Source organism: Terrapene carolina, unplaced genomic scaffold (assembly GCF_002925995.2).
Source record: "Terrapene carolina triunguis isolate 2854851 unplaced genomic scaffold, T_m_triunguis-2.0 Scaffold233, whole genome shotgun sequence".
Lineage (NCBI taxonomy): Eukaryota > Metazoa > Chordata > Testudines > Emydidae > Terrapene > Terrapene triunguis.
Window position 1 is genome coordinate 5,081,368 of NW_020664584.1, and position 20,383 is coordinate 5,101,750.

Here is a 20,383-nt window from a genome sequence, read left to right on the forward strand (position 1 = left end):
AAATCCACCTGAACAGAGGGTGGAGGATCCAAAAAAAGAGGTCATGTCTGGGAAAACCCAATCTATGGTAACCCTAACGATCTATATGATATTGATATGAAACTGACTAGCCGGCCCCTCTGCTTTCACTGTCCAGGCCGAGGAAAATTCAAACATATTAATTTACCTAATTGTTTAAATTAGGATCTTAAAGCTATTCATAGTTAATTCAATCCCTACTAGTAACAGAGCAGCGCTGGGTTTTTAAAAATCTGATCTTTAATCCAACAGTGACTGACATGTCCCTGTGAGGAAATGTTCCAACACAAACTCACACCAGCAAGCTAGGGACCCCACTATCCCTTTTGTACCACAGACGTCCCTCCGCAGCCCTCTGTGGCAGGGTAGCTGGAGTGTGCATACACAGAGACCCCTGCACCCTTTGTCCATGCCCTGACAGGGGGCTCTCTGCTGGCCCTGTAGCAGGCACGCATATACAGGGAGTAGGCCAAGATCTTCGCAGAGAGGCTCTGGTTGACATTCTAGGAGCTATAATGGGGCTGAGGAGCTGTCCCCTATCCATTACTTAGATTTGATCATCCCAAGTTTACCGGGTTGCTCTATGCTACAAACGCTACCTGGGGCTGAAACCAGGCCAGGGCTGGAGGCAGCTTAGCTGCAAGGTTAGACAAGAACAGCATCCATTCCAGCTGCACCCAGAGCGGATGCTCGGTGTTAGAAACTGGGGCGCTGGCTCGTGCAGGCCACACATAGGTTGTACTTGTGTATCCAGTGCACCAGGGGGTGAGCTGTAGGCAGCGATGCTGGCATTGAAATCACAAGCTAAACAAAATTGGCTCCTCCATACCTGTGTAAACCAAGTAATGGGACGGGAACCTGTCCCTTATCAACTTGGGACCTGATCCTGTAAGCGCTTACAGCAGGACCACTCATGTGTATCACGTGAAGCCTGGGGGTAAGTGCTTGCAGGCTAGGGGCCTGGGTCAGTCAGTGTTGTGTCCCGTTACCCATTCCTATTAAGAATTCACAACCCGGAGGGCAGGGTGGTGGGGTTTATAGTGCTTCCTGCAGACGGCACACTAATTGACACTTTTTACATGTGTTTCAGTTGCAGAGAATCATAGCTGAGAGTGTAGCCACTAAGAAGGATTCAGCCGCCGCAGGAGAAACACCGCCTACAGGCATCCTATTCAGACCATCCCTGCCATCCGGAAACACAGCAATCTGGTTCCTGACCCGGGAGCTGCAGCAAGTGATGAGAGAGAATCAGAGTCTACGTCAGCATGTTGAGGACTTGACAAAGAAAGTGTCTGCGATGGAGTCCAGATTGGCCCATCTAGAGCAAGCCCCAGCCCCAGATGTGACTGGACTCCCCACAGGCACTGTCCTGATTCCCAAGGTAGAGGAGATCCAGATACCCCTGGCAGAGATGGATGAAATGAGGCCAATGGACTGTGAAGGGACTGAGATCAATTTGCCAGCTGGACACCCTGAGGCTGTGGAATCAGGAGAGGTTTCATCTACCCCTGAGGGACGGTCCCGGCCCCATAACCCTCCTGCAGCAGCCAGCATACCCAACAGCTCCCTCCTGCGAATCTCCCCCAAGGAGGACAGGAGACTGTTTGAGGAGGCCAAGGGCGACATTGCCAAGTATGCCCTGGCAGTGTTCAGACACACTATGCCGCAGGATTATTACCAGCAGTGGCGGGGAAAGGCCAATGTGTCCGGCACACACCAGAAAGCTGCCCTGTCGCCCAATCTGGTAAATGCAGCGTTCAAAGCGGCAAAGAGGCGGAAGCCAAAGCTGGCAGGCAAAGACTATAGTATCATAAAAATCCAGATCAACAACCTCATGCGATCCCGGAAGAGCAGAAGCCTGGTTGAGTCTACAGGGCAGATGTAACAGCACAGTTCCCCCAGTACCCGGGCTTTGGATTCTTCCTATAGAAGAGTAAAGGGAATCCTGCAATTGAGAAACCCATCAGCACTTTGAATCTCCTCCCGCGGCTCCCATGGGAGCTGGGCCTGAATTACGCCTGCTGGAACAGCACAGTATGGATCCCAGGGGTTTGCTCTTTGGGAGCCTTTGTTGTTTTATCTTCCTTAAACCAAGGATGGGATCAACAAAGCAGTGCTGCCAAAGGACACTTACCAAATGTTGGTGAGACTTTCACTATCCATGATGATGAGCACAGTTTAATGGTCTTAAGTAGTTTAGCTAGTCTGGAGTGTCTTTGCAAGTCAATGTGAGGGGTGTTGTAGATTTAGGTAAGAATTATTATCCCAAGCATTGGTAACCTCTTTCAGATTGCCAGGAGTTAGAAACCCCAGGCTTAATTAAGGTACAGCCTTGGGATCCTTGGAGTTAGAAGGATGGTTTCCAACTTGTGGAATGTGTCCTCCTCCCCCATGTTTAATTTTTAGCAAATTGGTGGTCACTTGTTAAGAGCAAAGCAATGTTTTGATGTCAGTGAAATGTAGTATTCCCTTGACTTGTAATTTTAAAAATGCTGTGTGCAATTGTAATAAAATCTATCATTTAATACAGGCTGTTCACTTTCTGGACTAGGTTCCTTTGACTGGACACAACCTTAAATGTTGAGAGAACTTGTTAAGCCTCATATTGTCCACCCCAACTCCCTGTCCAAGGCACAGTAACATTATTCCCATTTTATACCAATGGGCAAGATGAATTCTCTTACCCTTCTGCAAAATGGAGATCATTCACTCTGGGCAAAATTCACCCCTCTGCATAGGGCTAGTACAAGCCCCATGCACCCTATATGCCCTCAAAATAGAACTTTACATATTCTGCTGGTCCTCTGCCCAGGACTGTTCCATGTATGCACATGAACCCCCAGCAGGCTTGCTGCAGCCCCAGTACTGATCCAGGGGCTTGTTAGAGCCAGGGGGTTGGCTTGGTACTTCTAGAGGAACATAACTTAGACGGGAGGGGAAAATGGGAAATGCAGAGGTGTTGGAGTGAAGGGGAGCATTTATGAAGGTGTAAAATAGCCCCCTTTGTTCCTGCTTCCTTAGGGTGGAAGGCCCAGACCCTCAGCGGTATTTAAGCAAATTCAAACATCCACACTGATTTGGGAGTTAGGTGCTTAGTTCTTTAATACCTTTGAGGATCTGGGCCTAAGTTATTCCCCTTCTCAGCCACACTCCCTGCACTGGCGTGTCACCTGTACCAACCCTTTCACCAACTCTGATTTTCTTGGCCCTGTCCACCCTCAGCCTTTCCCACCACTCACATTTCCCACCATTGCTAGCGGCTGTGCACTGCCACCAGCAGCGCTAGCATTTGCTTAGACTGGGCACTGCTGGCTTTTTAACCAGCACATCACCAAACTCTGCTCAAAGGAGGGTCTAGACAACATGATGTTAGCACTTGGGCTCCCAAACAGGGCACCTGAGGAGCTGCTGCAGAGGGAGCTTGAGAGGGAAAGCCGAGCGTAGGCCAGGACTGAGCATTATTTCTGGACCATTGACACAAAACACACCAGAGGAACAGCATAACTACCATTAACCAGTAGCTGCTGTTGCTGCAGGACGTATGCACGTTGCTTGAGATATTGCCCTTGCTAGGAGAGCAGATTTTGCAGCCTACTTAGCGGTGTCTTTTACAATCATTGGCTTTGTTAGTCTTCAAGGAAACAAGTAGCGTAACGGATTTATTTGGGCATAAGCTTTCATGGGTAAAAAAAAAAAAAAAACCCACTTGCATCTGAAGAAGTGAGTTTTTTTACCCACAAAAGCTTATGCCCAAATAAATCTGTTAGTCTTTAAAGGTGCCACCGGACTTGTTGTTTATGGATACAGCCTAACACGGTTACCTCCTGCTACTTGTTTCCTAGCTCAGTAGCAGAGTGACGGAGGCTGTTCTGGCTCTCGGGGCCAGCACTCAGGCTTTCGACATGGCCACACTTTGGCCTTTTCTATTCAGTAGCCATTTCTCCACCAGCAGGAGCCAGCAATCCATGTTGCTTAATCAACACTGGCCCCTCTATGAAGATAAAGGCATGCAGGGGTTGCACCAATTGAGATCATCAGTGTTTAGCCTGATCAGTACAAACCATGCTTGCCTTTGTCTAGATGCTGTACGACTGGGGCAAGTACCCCAACTGCTGGCAACCGATGGCTGGTCAGGGCCATTCCCGAGCATAGAGAAGGCCTTTGCTCACCATGCACCCAGACTGTGTCTGTGCTAGGTAAGTGTGGGCTTCTTAGGATAGGGAACTGAAGTCACAGCATTGCGAGCGCTCATCATTTTATTGTGAGTTTTGCAATATTTTATGTTATACTTGAATCCCCAGTTCCTGGACTCAAGTGATCACGTGAGTCTCTGCTTCCATTTAATAAAAAAAAAAAAGTTTCTAGCTCTTAGGGTTGCAGAGTAAAGTTTGAAAATGTGACTAAAGGCAAACAAAACCTTGCATTTCACTGTTTTAACATAACTAATTAGTTTTTAAATCTCATGCCATTTTGGGGCCTGGACTCATGATTTTTCAACATTTGAGGTTGGTGATACTGGAATTTTTGGTCTCAAATGTTTCAGGTTGGTTCCTCTGGGGCTTCCTGGACATCCAACCACAGCAGAAGTCTCTATTTACTATGATCAACAGTGACAAAGTTAACTGTGCTGGCACTTGAATTTGTTACAATTCAACCAGAGTTCTAGAGAGGAATAGATTGATTAGCACCTTTCAGCAGTATTGTCTGAGTGTGTCTGAAGCTCAGTAGCAGCTGTCTCAGGTCACACAACCTCGCATTCACAAAGAAGAGGGCTAGAAATTTAATTTTGGTTTTAAATGAAAATCTATTTAAAAAAAGAATCAGCAGCCATGAGAGAAACTAAACCCTCATCAGCCATGGATCTGCCACCTCTGGCCGGGTTCATTAAATAGCAGCAGAAGCTGGAGATTTTTGCACAATTACATTCATGGCATTAGTCAAATTTTCTATTCAGTCAGAAACGGGACAAGAGAAATTGATTAGTTTAACAGTGGCGGGGGGGGGAGGAGGGGGGGAGAAGAGAGAAAGAAAACCACACATGCCAGAGGCTGGAAAAGGTTCAATGTATTATCAAAACATGCACACTGGAAGACAATTCCTAGAACTTCTTAGCAGAGCCGGTTGTAATTTCTAACCAGGACCAACTGCTAAAGAACACAGCAAGCTCAGAGATAGTTAAATATACTGGGCAAGAAGAAAGCCAGCCTGTGAATCTTCACTTGTAAAATAAGAGCAGCAAGGGAAAAGCAAAGAGACTCCTGTAGAGGGAGACTAATTCAGCTGTACTTATGCACAATGGTTTTAGCACAAGTTATACATAGTCCTCGTATAGCAGGAAGGGCTGGTTTTCACAATGTGGCCTCCAGCTAAATGCATGGAGTCACTGGCACATGCAGGGATCGTTACAACCATGAAGTTCATAGAGCACATCTTCTCAAGCAGCACCAGTTGAAATGGTGCAAACGTGTATTGTAGACAAGCAAAGCAGGTATTCGCCCAAGTGCCGTTGTCCCTTGCATGAAAGCAGGCTGGAGCAAACAGGCCTTGCTTATCCACACTAGGGGTTACTGATGGCTAGAATGAGGCCCAGAGAAGGTCTAAACTCTCAAAGTCCTGCTCCATTGTGCATGGAGCAAACTGTAAATCCTGGGGCTGTAGAGACTCCTCTTTGGATGTTCCAGCGCCTTGGCCAGGCATCTGGCATGGCTGTCCCCAGGACATGATAAGCCTGGGCAATTGTCTTCCTCCAATAAGGCTTACTGCCATTTCCCCAACATCCCCTACCATCACGCCCCTAGTCACAATGGCCACCGCCTCCCATTGTTCCCATGAATTTGAATCCAGGCTGCCTTCAGAGAAGATAGCAACCCACTGCACCTTCTGGCTTGGACATATAGCTCAGGGGGCAGAAGCTTGTGGAGGACCAGAGAACTCTGAGGGAACAGAGAGGGTGGCAGGGGAATGTGGAGGGAGACTGAGGGAAAGAGACTGGGGCATAGAAACTATAGGGGAGTAATTGGAGGCAGGACACACTGTGGGGAGCAGAGAGGGAGTTTGGGGACAAGACACTCCACTGGGGGGCATGGGAGGGTGGTGGTAAGGGAGGGAATTGGAGGAAGATGTAATGGTACATTCCTCCCAACTCTGGGGCTGAGCAAAGGGGGGGTATCCTTTTTCAAAGCTCCAGGGATAGCCCGGGGGAGGGTTAAGTTGGAATTTTCACTCTGAAATGATCTCACACAAACAGGGGGGAGGGGGAGAACAGTCCCCCTCTCCCCCCAAAGGCTCAGAAATCAGCATGGAGAATAAGGGGATTCATTGCCTTTTAAAAGATGGTGCTCCTTGAAGTCTAGCTTCCCACGTTCAGATTTCAGGATGCTGGCTGGAGATACCGGCTGGAGATACCGGCAAAGGGGCCTTGTTGACAGAAAGAGCTGATTTCTCTGGAAATCAGCCCCCTTTACGGTGACTCCCGTTGGACACCCAGAGATTACTAGCCACTTGGTAGATCTTGGCCATCATGTTTAAATTCCTGGGACGATCACGGGTATCAACACTGGGAGCATTTCACACAACGGCCTGGTTTCTTTGATGTCACCTTAGTCCCTCCCTGTCCACCCTTCAGTTCCCTCCCCCTGCCCACACCCAGCTGACCATAACATTCATCAGTCGAGCTACACTACTTCCAAGAGAACAGGGGCTTGACGTGCTCAAAAAGCAAGCCAAGCAGGCCAGCTCCTTCCAGCGTAGGCGAGGGCGGACTCAGAACGGTAGTGCCTAGTCTTGCGGCTGTCACTCCTGCAGTTCCGGCTCAGAAGGCCAGGACGGTTTGGCAGGAAAGAAAACTCTTTGATGACTGTGTGTATTTCATCGTTTACTTTTCTGTGTTTGAATTGTTTCTATGGAGGATTTATTTTAAGCTTGGCTCTGTGTTTGAGGGAACGGGATTGGTTTTATTTCCATTACAGGCCAAAGGGTCAGCAAGGGGTTTGCGTGTGGGGTTGGTTAATGGGGTTTTCTGGAATAAACAGGCACTTATACCTTGCCAGCATTAGGAATTTGCCCCGATTTCAGCCATTGGTGAGCTGGATTGATATAAACCCCAGTGGAGACCATGGTTGTGTCTACACAGAGGGATTTGACCTAATTATTGCCATTGCTGGACTGCTACCGGTGTGAACCCCTAGTGCAGGCAAGCTGGCAAAACTGACACACACCACAGTTTGACCAACCAAAATCAGGGCCCCGTTGTGCTAGGCTCTGTACGTACCCTTATAAAGAGATTTAGCTCCTACCTTAAGTAGTTTACAATCTAAAATACACAAAACAGCCATAGGGGAGGGGGAAAAGAAATCTTCTTATCCCCATGTTACAGATAGAGAAACTGAGGCACAGAGCATTTAAGAGACTTGTCCAGGATGTCTGTGGCAAAGCTAGAAATTCAATTGAATTGCTATATCAGTGCAGGACAAGTTATCCCTTCTTGGGATGGAGGTAAATTAGGATGGTCTACACAGACAGACAGTTGGAAAAATTAATCTGGATTACCTTTAAAGTGCAAATTCAAAGTAGATTAGTTAAACTGCATTAAATCCCTGCGTGGGTGCTCTTCATGAATTAAAGTGGCCTTAATTCAGTTTAGTTTCGCTTCCAAAGTGACACAATGGTCACTAGACACATACCCTGGTCTCTTATTTTGGGCTGAAATGTTGCATTTTCAGCCACAGGTGACTTTGGTAGCAGTGACAGTGTCCCAAGCCTGGCATGATCAGTAAAATGGTGCCATTCACAAGACACAAGTGGTTCTGGATGCACTCTGGGGTATCTGGGATTGCAAATATTTGGGGTGGGAAATAAACATGGCTTGAGACAGGGCTCCTTTTCAAAGAAAATTTGCAGCACAAGGAGCTACCATAAAAAAACTGGCAAAACAGAGGGGAACTTTTCTGTTACATTTCACACAAACAGTTTTCCTGTTCGATTGCCGTGTCCAAGCCTCCTGTAGCCCTGGCAGTCTGGGAAATGCTGGTGTTTCACTAGCCAGAGGCTGGTTTTTGAGTGAAAAATTCAGTGGGTGAAATTCAGCCCTGTGCAGGAGGCATAGGTACCACTGAGGAGGTCTGTGTTTGATAACCATTCTAGGGGGCAATACTGCCACCCCCTCATGGAGCTGTAAGAATGCAAAACAAACACGACCACAGAGACACTTTCCGTGCAACACAAGATTTCAAGCCACACAGCAACCAGCTCACAATAGAATTGCTACAAGGTGCGGAGCAGCCATGGGAGCCCCTGGCTCATATACCAGAGAGCAGCTGACTGCTCACCTCCAGTCCTGGGCATCCTCACTTCACCCCCATGCATGGGGCTGAATCCTCCCAGACACACACTTCATGCCTCTCTGGTCACGTGTAAGTTCCTCACATCTTGCAGCTGAGGACCCAAACACACACATTGCAGGAGCCCCCAAACCTGCACAGAGCAATCTTGGTAAGAGGCCCAGTTTTCTCCCAACCCCCTCTATTCCCTAGCATTGTTTACTGACCCGGACCTCTGCAGCAATAGCCACCTACAAGTGAGAAGCTAGGCTTGTATCGATCCGACTCCATAGGCATCAGCTTGGAGCCAGAGCCCAGTGTGTATTAAACACAAGAGACATCTCCACTTTCCAATTAAAAGTTAATTGTCTTTTCATCATTAACCCGCCTGTGCTTGCTCATTTTCCCCAGAATTTGTCTGGCACTAGATCTTCTTTAATAAGCAATAAACACTTGGCAGCACACCGAGCTACACGGGGATTGATGGTATTAGAAATGGCATTTAATACTTTTCAGGCTCACAATCCTTTAAATGCAGGGCCAGCTCCAAAACATGTGAGCCCAGATTCTGCACGGATTTACACTCTGGCCAATGGCTGCAGCCCCTGGGGAGGGCCCTTGGCTCACATCATTCTGGGAAAGGAAAAGCAATTCAGCATTTTGTTTTGCAGGTCACCCAGCTAGGGGATCCCCTGGCACCAGAGACAGGCGTTTGGAGAACACACTGTCTGCCTGTCCCCAACCCCCGTTCTATGTGTTCCCATGAGCAGTTAGGGAATGCCTCTGTTTTCCTTTCCTGAAACAACCTATCATACGCAAGTGAGGGGCCATCCAGTCCCCAGAGCAGAAGGGTATGGGGGGGGGCATTACCCCAATATGCAACTCACCATCCCAGAGCATCTCCATGTAGCATGATGTGGCATTGCAGTTGCTCTGCCTCAGTTTCCCCACAGCAATCTTCAGCCTACTTCCACCATAGAGGTGTCTTGCCCTCTGGCCAAGTGTCATCAAAGCCTTTAACCACTTCTGGGTAACAGATCCCGTTAGTCCAAGTCCAAAAACATCAACATGAAAGAGTCCTCTCCCCTGCTAGGCTCAGCCTTCAACCCCCTTTCCGGCAGTCAGGCTCCCAGCAAGAACAGCCTGCACAGTCTAAGGCCAGCTCCTGCACACACCAATCAACCCAACCAGCCAGGGCACGGAGCAGGCCTCAGCCACTTAGCAGCACCAGCCCAGCTTTTTGTTTCACACTGAAGTAGCCTGTCTGCTCTCCTCCCCCACAGCCAGTCTGGATTGCTGGGCTTTCCTCCTCTTCAACCAGCTCCCCCGCAGCTGTAAATCCTTAGGCTAATTGCCCTCTCTGGCCACCCTCTCTCCTCAGGGTGGAGCAGAGGACACTTCCCCTGGCTCTTTTCCTCAGCTGGTCCATCCATCCACTTCTAGCAGCTTTCCCTAGGTATTTCCCCTCCTGCGGCTTCTGTCCCACACCCTGCACAGGTGTAGCAAGGGCAGGTTAATTGGCTCCAGGGTCCCTGGCTCTTAAAGGGGCAGGCCACCTGTGACTCCCACCGCTGGGAAAGTTTTCACCCTTCTTTTACTTACTAGACAGAGCCAAAGCACCTTTAAATCAGCCACATGCTCCAGAGGTTGGACTAAATTAAAAGCCAAGGGTGCGATCCAGTCCATTGGGAGTTTTGCTGTTGGCTTACACAGAGCCGGGATATCACTCAAAAAGACCTTGTCCCCCTGCTCCAAAATCTTCTCCATTTTTCATCCTCCTCTGCTGGTTTTCCCCACAACGGAGTACAGACTGCCTGCCCTCCCTGCACCTATAGACCAAAACCTCAGGCCAGGAACCCAGGTTAAATGATAATGCTGCTGCAATAGGGACAAACCTCCTGCAATAGGGATTTGTGGTCCCTCTTTGGGAAGTGGGATTCTGAGGAGAAATGGTTTGTGTTTCAGCCAAACAGCTGCATGTGCAGCACACGCAGGTTTGGTCTCTCCCATGCCCATTGGGAGTTGCAGAAGTGGGCTCCTTGTCTCTCCAATGCCCTTTAGACTCTGCAGCGGAAGCTGGTCTTCCTCTTGGCTGCTGCCTAACCACATAGGTCCCTAAACTCACTCAGCACCTACATTTCCACTGTAAAAGTTTCCTAGACACCTATGTTTCCAACTCCAGGCATGCACACTGCTGCCTCCGTTTAGGCATCCAGCCCCCTCTCTCCCGCCTAAGCCCCAGAGCAGTCCACAACCTGGGGGCAACAGGCAGAATGCCTATCGCGCCAGCAGGCGTGCTCAGAGGCTGGCCAGCTCCACACAAAACCGCGACTCCCTCCTAACCTTTAGCCCAGTCGTTAGAGAGAGCCAGGTTCAGATCCCTGCTTTGCCTGACAAGAAGGCATTTGAACAGGGTGCTCCTGCCAGGCTATGGGAGAGTCTCTCAATCTCTCTTGGTGAAGCTGTTTCACTTTCAACTGAACAATGAAATATTAATTGGGCCAGAGGAGACAGCCTGAGACTCACGCTCTAGCCCAGGGGTTAGTACACTCCACTGAGCAGTGGCAGATCCCTGATCAAATCCCTTCAACTCATCAGGCAGAGGGAGGATCCGAGCCAGGGTTCCCACAGCCTGGGCGAGTAACCTGAGCACTGGCCTAAAGGTTCTGAGGGAGGCCTGTTCCCACCAGCAGCCATTTTGTGAGGCATCAAACACCCGCCTAACTCATTCGCTCTAGAACCAGCATAGCTGCTTAAGCCACCTGCCTCCAGGCAGCTGGGTCCCAGGTGGGGATCGTACGCAGATAGATAATTCCCTGCAGTGGGGACTTAGACCCCAAACTCTGAGAGTGGGGTGAATCCCCCTCTCGCCGGCAGCTCCGCAAGGATGCTGCCTTTTGTAGATTGCCTTGCCAGAAACCTCTCTCTCTCCCTCCATTCATTGTATAGGGAGCCTGGGCATCTAACTCAGGATCCCATTGTTGTTCCAGTGATTTTCTGGGAGCCTCAAAATTAGGAATTGCGACACTCAAGTCCTGTTGTGGACATGGGCCGCTTAGACTAGGCAATAGCCAACACGTTTACACCCGTGCTCAGTCGCTTTCACTGTGCTCCTAGTGTCGTTTAAACCTTTAAATACGCGGTTAGCTAGCCATGGCTGAATGTGAAGAGGAAACCAGAATTATTCATGAGCAGCTAGCCCCTTTTTAAGGTGTACAACTGAATCTACACTGGGTGCAGAGTGACGATTAGGGAATATTACTTAGTACATTTTCACACCCGACCTCTTGTTCTAGTGTCGAGGGCTTAGGACTGTTACTGGAAAGATGGGCCAGGTCTGAGGTCTGACTCAGAGTCTACATCATCTTGTACTTTTGACAGTATTTAGTTTTAGGTGTGGGGTAAAGGCTGGCTACTCCAGCACAGCTGAGTTACTGAGGTTCTGTAGATTAAAGCATAGCTGTGTTTTGGATTAGCCCACACAGCGCTGGTCAAACAGAGGTTTCAAGCATCTTCTGTAAATAAGACCAACCTGGATTCAGTGTTACAGTGATTCTGTCAACTCGTGTTTGGGCCAAAATTTAGATCAGGGATGGGTGTAAGTTATTTCCCTTCCTGCACCTATCCTTTAACTACCTTGGTATAGTTACAGTGTAGACAAGGCAGAAGAGAAAGTTTACATTCTCCCTTGCCACCCTATCTTTTCAAGTGCAGGGTGGTGAGGGGGGCTGAACTGGTTAGCCTTGGAGACTAAAGACCTCTACTTATTGAAAGGACAGATACAGTGAAGGAGGTGACACACAGCAGCTTTCCCACACCCTGCAGCAAAGTCAAAACTGCACCACGGCACACGACATTAGGCCAGGGTAAATGAAGTGACCATCCAGAACCACAAGTTCAGGAGTGAGTCAGAACTCCACTCTCCATTGCAAGTGGTTAACACCAGATGCTCAAGACCAATAACACCCCTCATTGTGTCATACTATGCTATGGAGGGGGAGTGGGTGGGTGTCTGTGGGTGTGTGGCCATTTCTTCCTGCGCAACACAGCAACCAGTTTATAAACAGAAGCTGGAGGGCTGAAGATCTTTGTAAATGTGACCCATAATCGCAGATGCTGTTTTCATGCCTGTGGCTAATTTTGTACTAAACACACGAAGCTCGGGGCACGGATATATCTATATTATTTCACAGGTCACTGGGGCACTTTGCACAGCCACTAATGAAGTAGAAGGCTTTCTCCAGAAGCTCACGCACCTACTGTGGACAAAGCATTTAAATCTCCATGCCTGGGATGCAGGAAGTGATCATCCCCCTTTATGCGGCTAGGAAAACTGAGGCAGAGAGGTCCAGCAATTTGCCTACAAATCACACCAGACTATTGTGGGTTCAGTTCTCACTTGTGCAAGATTTCCTGCCTCTGTCCTGCAGCTTAACACAAAGCTATCCTCACACTCCCCTCTCTGCAAGTGATACCCTTCCCTCATCTTCTGCAAGTGAGATATCACCACTGAGCTAAATCACTGGGGCCTTGATTCAGCAAAGCAATTAAGACTGTGTTTATGTTCCATTGAAGTCAATGAGCCTTAAGAATGAGCTTAACTGCTTTGCTGAATCAGGCCCCCAGTGAGTATCTGGTGAGTCTGTGGACATCATTCGCTGCCCACCGTAGCTTGGTTGTTTCTAGGACCGTGGCTACACTCAAAACTTCAAAGCGCTGCCGCGGGAGCGCTCTCGCTCTGGGGTATGAAAAAACACACCCCTGAGCGCAGCAAGTTACAGCGCTGTAAAGTGCCAGTGTAAACAGTGCCCCAGCACTCTCCCAGGGGAGAGGTTTTGGCCCAGCCCGCTGCTCCTATATAACGTATGTATCACACGTCTGTAGGAATGATTCTCCTAAGGTCAGATGGGAAGAAAGCTGCTAGTTCAAAATTAGAATCAAACCATCCTGAAAGACATGCCCCCTCCGACATCCTTTCTTCTGCTGGCCTCTGTCACCCCCATCACCTGTGACGATGGAGAACACTCTCATCCAAGGAAAGCCAGGAGGTGCAAGGTGAAATGTGCAAGGACCTTACACGTTGCTCCCAAGAAGCCAGAGCAGAATCCAACTCAGTCTATTTTCTGCACAGCAACATCTTCACCTAGGTTAGGTAAATGCCTCGTGTCCATTTCAGAGGGCATGGCAGAAAGGGGTGGTGTATGGACAGCTTATTTCTACCTCTGGAGAAGAATACGAGGAGGGGGTATCTTTCTCGTGGGGGGGGGGGGGGTTTTTCCCTAACCCCCCCCCCCCCGATTAAGTTTTCCACAAAGAATTCCAAAACTTACATCCCACTTATCATCCAGTATTTAGCACAATTTATTAAAATATGGATCTAGCAGGGAACATGGAGTTCAGAGAAGGAAAAATAAACAGTGTCTTTGCCAAAGAGAATTCTTCTGCGTGTTCTTTTTCCCCCTCCTTTACTTAAAAAAAAAATCGTAAAGCAGAGAAAAACCAACAATCCTTCATGATAAGATCAATGTCCTTGACGTGTGGCTCTGTTTTAATGCACCTAAGATCTGCCGAGCTTTCTCTTGCATGATGAGCTGGTCTCGGGTTCCACCGCAAGCCACTACTTTCCATGCACTGGACATCTAGCGTGGATGGGGGAGAAGAGAGAGAGATTTTAAAACACGCTTGTAGATTAAGATTTGGATTGCTATAGATGCTCTGAACAAGAACCCAGCCCTTCAAAGCACGCCGCCCAAAGCTAACTGACAGCCTTACAACCCCCACCCCCACCCCCCCCACCCAGGGGTAAAGGAATCCCAGTATTATAATCCCCACTTGATGGAGGGGGAGCAGATACGGGAGTCAGCAGCCCGATTTTCAAAGGGCCCGAGGAGCTGAGCTCCCATGGGAGCAGTGCCGCTCTGCGCCTCGGAAGGAGCCAGGTTCAGTGACTGGCCCCAGATCACAGAGCAAGTTGGGAGCCCAGTGGGGATCTGACCACAGCGGCACCTGTGTTCCAGTCCCAGGCACAGCCCAATGGCCCTCAGTAAAAGATTAGAGGATAGAGACTCAGGGGAAGTCGTGCTTGCATCTTCCAAGTACACAGGGGCCGATTCTCCAGGGTGCTTGAACTTTGCTCAGTGCGGGACCCAAGGAGGAGAAGGAGAATGGGGCTTCACATCCTCTACTCTTGGGCAATCCAAAGGCTGCAGCACATGTTAGAGGAGTCTGAGGGCTGCCCTAACTTGGGCTCAGCTGCAGATAGACCCAGGAGGCTGTTGCAGCATCCAGAAACAGGCAGAATGCAGAGGTGTCAGTCATGCCCCTTACGCAGATGTCTGCCAGTGAGTGGCATGGAGCTAATGTTTGCTCTGTGCTACACAGGGACTCCCCCTCTAGACCACAGGAATTCCCTGGTAGCTGAGCCATATGCTTTACAGCCCCTTTACACTGGAAAAACCAACAGAGAATCAGGCCCCATGAGGACTGCATTTCTTAACAGCAAAGCAGCCACTGCAGCACCAACAGCTGCTCATCATCCAGCTATGGCTCAGCTGTCAGTGCATTTATGTGGGGCTAATTTAGTTCCAGCAAGTCATTTTACTTAATTTCCTAATCACATTATCTCTTACTGCTAGCGACTCCAAGGAGAGCACTGAAGTAACCCCCAAGAGCCCAATACTGCAGATGTCATCTCTCTCTTTGGGATTCCACAATACCCATGCAGGGGCTCACTCCTCCCTCCAGCCCTCCCATGCTTTCAAGACATTTTATTCCTTTCTGCACCTTCAAATCTTTAGCCAGAAGTTATTTATGCAGCTGTCAGTGGCGAGAGCAATGCACTCCCACACCACGCTGGGAGAAGTGGTTTATAAAATGGACAAATTAACTGCAAGTGGGGGTTTATTTGGGGTGGAAGGGGGTTGATTTGCTGCGATTAAGGACTGTTCATTCATCACACAAAAAAGCTTTTACAACAAACAGATCTAATCCAATTACAAACATCTGAGAAGAAAGTTATCCCTTCTGGCTGACGTCTAGCTGGAGACAAAGAGTCAGAGGTAAGAAGCAGGGTTGAGAAGTTAATCACTTGCACTTGCGCTTCTGGGAGCTTTCAGGGGATCTCAAAGCACCTTAAACACTAAGCTGTGCCCCCGTGAGATGAGTCAATAGTATAGTCCCATTGTACAGATGGGAGAGGTTCAGTCACTTGCCCCAAGATCGACAGTGGCAGAATCGTGAGCTGAACCCAGAAGTCCTGGCTCCCGTCGCTAGATAATGCCAAGTGGGGGCTGGTAAAGGTTTGCCAGGTTGTCTAATGAAACATGTCCAGGGACAGAAGTACGTACTCTTCAGAGAGATGCCATCTAACGGGCACCCTCCAGAAAGGGGTAATTTGTTTAGAACTGATGTCAGCCAAATGTATAGCCATTAACAGTCCCTCCAAAGCTGGCTGGGCACTGGCAGAAAAGAAAAAGGGGAGCAAGCAAAGGTCTTTAAACTACCCCTTGCTCACTGTCAGCTAGACAAGAGCCCAGTCGCCTCTGCAACTGGGCATACGTTTGGTCACTCTGGCTGTGCCTACGCTAGCAGCTTCCCACCATTGCACCTCCAACTGCGGGAGCCTTCATACATCTTAAGTCACTGAGTTATCCGGCCCTGCTCAGAACAGGCCTAGATGACACTTTGACTGGAAGCCCTTTGGGGCAGAGTCCCTCTTTTAGTTCGGTGTCTGTACAGCGCCTGGCGCAGTGGGGGCCTGGGTCCAGAACGGAGGCTCCTGGGTCCTACGGGAACACAAGTAATGGTGGTCTGCTGTTGCTACTACTGGTGGGACTGCAGAGGTAGGGATGCAATGGTGGTAAAATTAAGAAAATTGCTGGCATAGGCGAGACCCCTGCTTCTCTCTCTCGCTAAAGAACTGGGGCAAGATTCCAGCGCCCCCCTGGAAATGTAGTGCGGAGCATCATAAAGTGATCATAAAGCTTAGTGTTTAAGGTGCTTTGAGACCCCCTGAAAGCTCCCAGACAGAGGAATTTCTCCCTAAATTCCTGCGCCTTAGTCACACTACACTAGGGACAGCAGGGTACCTGCTTGCCCAGCAGCGTCCAGGGGGGCGTCACCGATGAAGAGCAGACATTTTGTGCTTAAGTTTATTTTCAAATAAAGTTTCATAAAGAGAAAATGAAGCACAGAAATGGCAAACAACTGGGTCTAAGCAGTAAGAGTCTGTCTGCCTGCCTGCCTTCACCACAGTCCGAGCACAGGAACAATTCCCACTTGGCTGCTTCCCCTCACCTGGGACTGTTTCCGCCTCTCACAACGCACAAGGGTCACCCCCTGGCCCCACAACCTACGTCACAGCTCAGTCCACCCATGCCAGCACATGGCTCAGCTCCTCTCCCTCCCACACCCTGGAATAGTTAGCTAATACCTAGGGTCCTTCCAAATTCCTGGCCAGGAAAAACATGTAATGGACCGTGAAATCTGGTCTCCCCCCATGAAATCTGGTCTTGTGTGCGCTTTTACCCTATACTATACAGATTTCATGGGGGAGACCTGCATTTCTCAAATTGGCGGTCCTGACCCAAAAGGGAGTTGCAGGGGGGTCACAAGGTTATTGGGGGGGGGGGTCACAGTATTGACACCCTTACTTCTGCGTTGCCTTCAGAGCTGGGCGGCTGGAAAGCGGCGACTGTTGGCCAGGCACCCAGCTCTGAAGGCACTGCCCCGCCACCAGCAGTGCAGAAGTAAGGGTGGCAATACCATACCTTGCCACCGTTACTTCTGCACTGCTGCTGCCGGTGGCTCTGCCTTCAGAACTGGGATCCCGGCCAGCAGCCGCCGCTCTCCAACTGCCCAGCTCTGAAGGCAGCGCCGCCACCAGCAGCAGCGCAGAAATAAGTGTAGCAGTACCACAACCCTCCCACAATAACCTTGAGGACCCCCCACCCGCAACTCCTTTTTGTGTCAGGACCCTTACAATTACAACACTGTGAAATTTCAGATTTAAATAGCTGAAATCATGAAATTTATGATTTTTAAAATACTATGACCGTGAAATTGACCAAAATGGATTGTGAATTTGGTAGGCCCTATTAATACCCGTTTGGAAAGCCCCATCACGCTGCTGGTGCTATGGAAACAATGTATGCTTAAAACTTCCTGAAGAAAGAACAGAACCCAGAACTCTTCCCTCAGGGCTTGCCTCCCACAAGCCACGTGGCAGGCGGGAGGTGGGGGGACAGGGCAGGTTATGCTAACTGCTGCAGTGCTGCTCTCACGGTACTGCCATGCAGCCAGTTCCATGCATAGAGTTCCCTCCTAAAGTTTTCTGATGTGGGACTCTCACGATCAGCACAGTCGTTAAAGCATCTCCTGCTATTCCCCGTACACTCACAGATCACTCAGAATTAAACCAAATATCTTTTAGAGATCACTAGAGGGCTGACATTTAAGCCTGCAGTTAGAACAGCCCATAATATTCCCAACAAATGAACCTCCACACTGCAATAGATGGATGGCCCATCTAATCTGCTATCCTAGCTCTGACAGAAGCCAGTGGCTGTTTGCAGGAAGGTGGGAACTCTCTAGAGTGTACCTTGCTGTGCCTGACCAGCCGGTGGTGGGGACGTTACCTTCCCCAGCCAGTGATCAGTTTAGGCCTCAAAGCACAAAGATCAAGAGCTCTTGCTACGGGATATGAAGTGCATCTCTCATGGCTACGGGCCTAATCCGTTTCTGAAGCTCACTAAGCCATTTGCCTCGGTCTATCCTGAGTCTCCCACTGGAGAGAAATATCTGGGCCACAGATACAGGAAAATCCAGTTCCTGCAGAGGTGTCAGTAGCAACTCCAGGGTTAGGAGAGCACTGAGCTTTGCACTTACAAAGCAGGATATGACTGTGTCTTGGAAAACAGAACAAAAACCTCCAGGGAAGTGGGGGTACAGGGGGAAGCAAATTGCCCAGCAAATCAGTGGCAGAACCAGGAGCAGATTGCAGGACTCCAGACTGCTAATGCCCACATCTAATTCACTATAGCACAGCATCCCTACTGCTGCCCCAGAGAAGGTACTTTGGCTGAATTCTTTAAGCAGTATCCATTGATTTTGGATGCAAGGCTGAGATGCCTTGGGCCTGATGGTGAGAGATGTTGAGCTGATAGCGTTTTGATGTGTACTTTGCAGTACATTGGTTTCCTAGGACTTTTTTCCCCTTCCTTTCCTTGATCCCTCTTAGCATCACATCTCCCAGCCACACATATCCCGCATCTACCATCAAACATCCCCATGCCCCACTAGCCAGGGCAGCCGGTTAGCGCCTTAAAGCCAGGGCCTAGAGACTTTGGGGGGAGTAGAGTGTGATCAAACTTGCATCTTCCCAACAGCCTTGTTTTACGTTATTATGTAATAACCTTCCACTGCTGCAATTCTCCTCTGGCACAGAGCTGCAGGGTCCCCAGCCTGGAAGCCCCAAGGGGATCACCAGCATAAGCATGGTGATTAGCCAGTTTGTACTCCCCATGTCTGTCTTCAAAGGCCAGAACCGGATCATGAATAGAGCTGGTTGGAAAACAGATGTTCCAACCCACAACAATTTTAGAGGTTTTGAGAAAAGAACAACTCCAATGAATCCTGAATTGGGGCGAAAAGCCAAACTTCCAAAGATTTCAGGAAACGGAATTCTGGATTTTTGATTGTTTCAAGTCAATCAAAATATTTTGTTTCAGTTTTGACTCTTGTGAACTCCTCTTCCCAGCCCTGAGATCCAGAGCAAGTGATTCTGGGAATGACTGCTCTGAGTGGCTGAATATGAGCGTCACGGTAACAAGGAGGTAGAGAGTATCTTGGTTTAGAGGGAAGAATGGTGCTCCCTTCAGCTCCAAGTCCCAGCAGATGGCACTGCACAGCAATGCAAGCTAACTCTCCTCCCCCAGGCCAGGTAGGGTCTCTGTTCCTATCCCCTGCCCTCTCAGGGGAAGAAAGGGTATGTCTACACTTCACAGCACATCCAGGGCTGGCCCAGGTCGTCTACACTGCAGTTTTATAGCCCCGCAACTTGAGCCCTGCGAGCCTGAGTCAGTGACCGAGGCTCTGAGACTCATTGCTGTGGGGTTTTTAATCGCAGCGTACACACAGTGACCAAGGCAAAGCTCAGCATATGAAGCCTGGGCAGTGAGTGGCACTAGCATTCTGAGCTGTTGTGTTGTTCTCCAGAGACAGTGCTCTCTGCTGACTCAAGCTACCATCTCCCTTTCACCAGTACAGGAGGGACAGGGTTTCTGTAACCTCCATGCCTTTTGGGGGGATGGCACTGCTGGCATTTTACCGGAGCGGGTGGTCTGAATTGGCTTGGGATCTTCCTGGAGGATGAAGTCTTCTCGGTCTTCACCTGCACCTGCACGAACCCCCTATTGAGCAAACCGCTGTCGTCCTTGCTGCTTGAGGAGGAAAGGTTTAGAGACCTCGAGAGGAAACTCACAGGCTGCAGGAAAAAAAACAAAAACAAAAACCCATACGCACCAAGTTAATTTGCTCCCTTACACTGGAAAATGCCACTTAACTAGATCCGTTCACTCGTGTTCCTGTATTCTCCTGTCCATGCATTTAAACTGTGCTAGAAACAGCATGTAAGGATGCTAGCAAGGTTCTACATGCAGGGAAGTAATCAGAGTGTCACCAGGCGATTACTTTTTCCAGACCTGACGCAGAGCTCTGTGCAGCTCGAAAGCTAGTCCCTTCCACCAGCAGAAGTGGGTCTATTAAAATAGGGGTTCTCAAACTTTTTTTTTGCTGGGACCCCCTTTGAAAATATTTCAGGTTGTGATGACACCTCCATCCCCAATACCATGCCACCCTTACTTCTGTGCTGCTGCAGGCGGTGGCACTTCCTTCAGAGCTGGGCGCCTGGCCAGCAGCCGCCGCTCTCGAGACCCCCCCCCCCACACACACACACAATGGTCTTGCAACCCCCTTTTGGGTCGGGAATGCTGCATTAAAAGAAATTCCCTTGTCCACCTTGTCTGTGTACAAGGGCATGCCTATATTGC

General features: G+C 49.3%; 1 protein-coding gene across 3 annotated transcripts in view; it reads right to left on the minus strand.

Annotated features, from left to right (window-relative positions):
• Positions 1 to 13,691: 13,691 nt before the first annotated feature.
• Positions 13,692 to 20,383, minus strand: part of MYBL2 (MYB proto-oncogene like 2) — a 40,954-nt gene continuing 34,262 nt past the window's right edge. For all 3 annotated transcript variants that reach the window (XM_024202033.2, XM_024202032.2, XM_024202034.2), the window contains 2 exons: positions 19,663 to 19,818; positions 13,692 to 13,975 (listed from right to left, as the gene is read on the minus strand). In XM_024202033.2, coding sequence (XP_024057801.2) covers positions 13,847 to 13,975; positions 19,663 to 19,818 — 285 coding nt within the window. In that variant the 3' untranslated portion in view covers positions 13,692 to 13,846. The remainder of the gene's footprint in view (positions 13,976 to 19,662; positions 19,819 to 20,383) is intronic.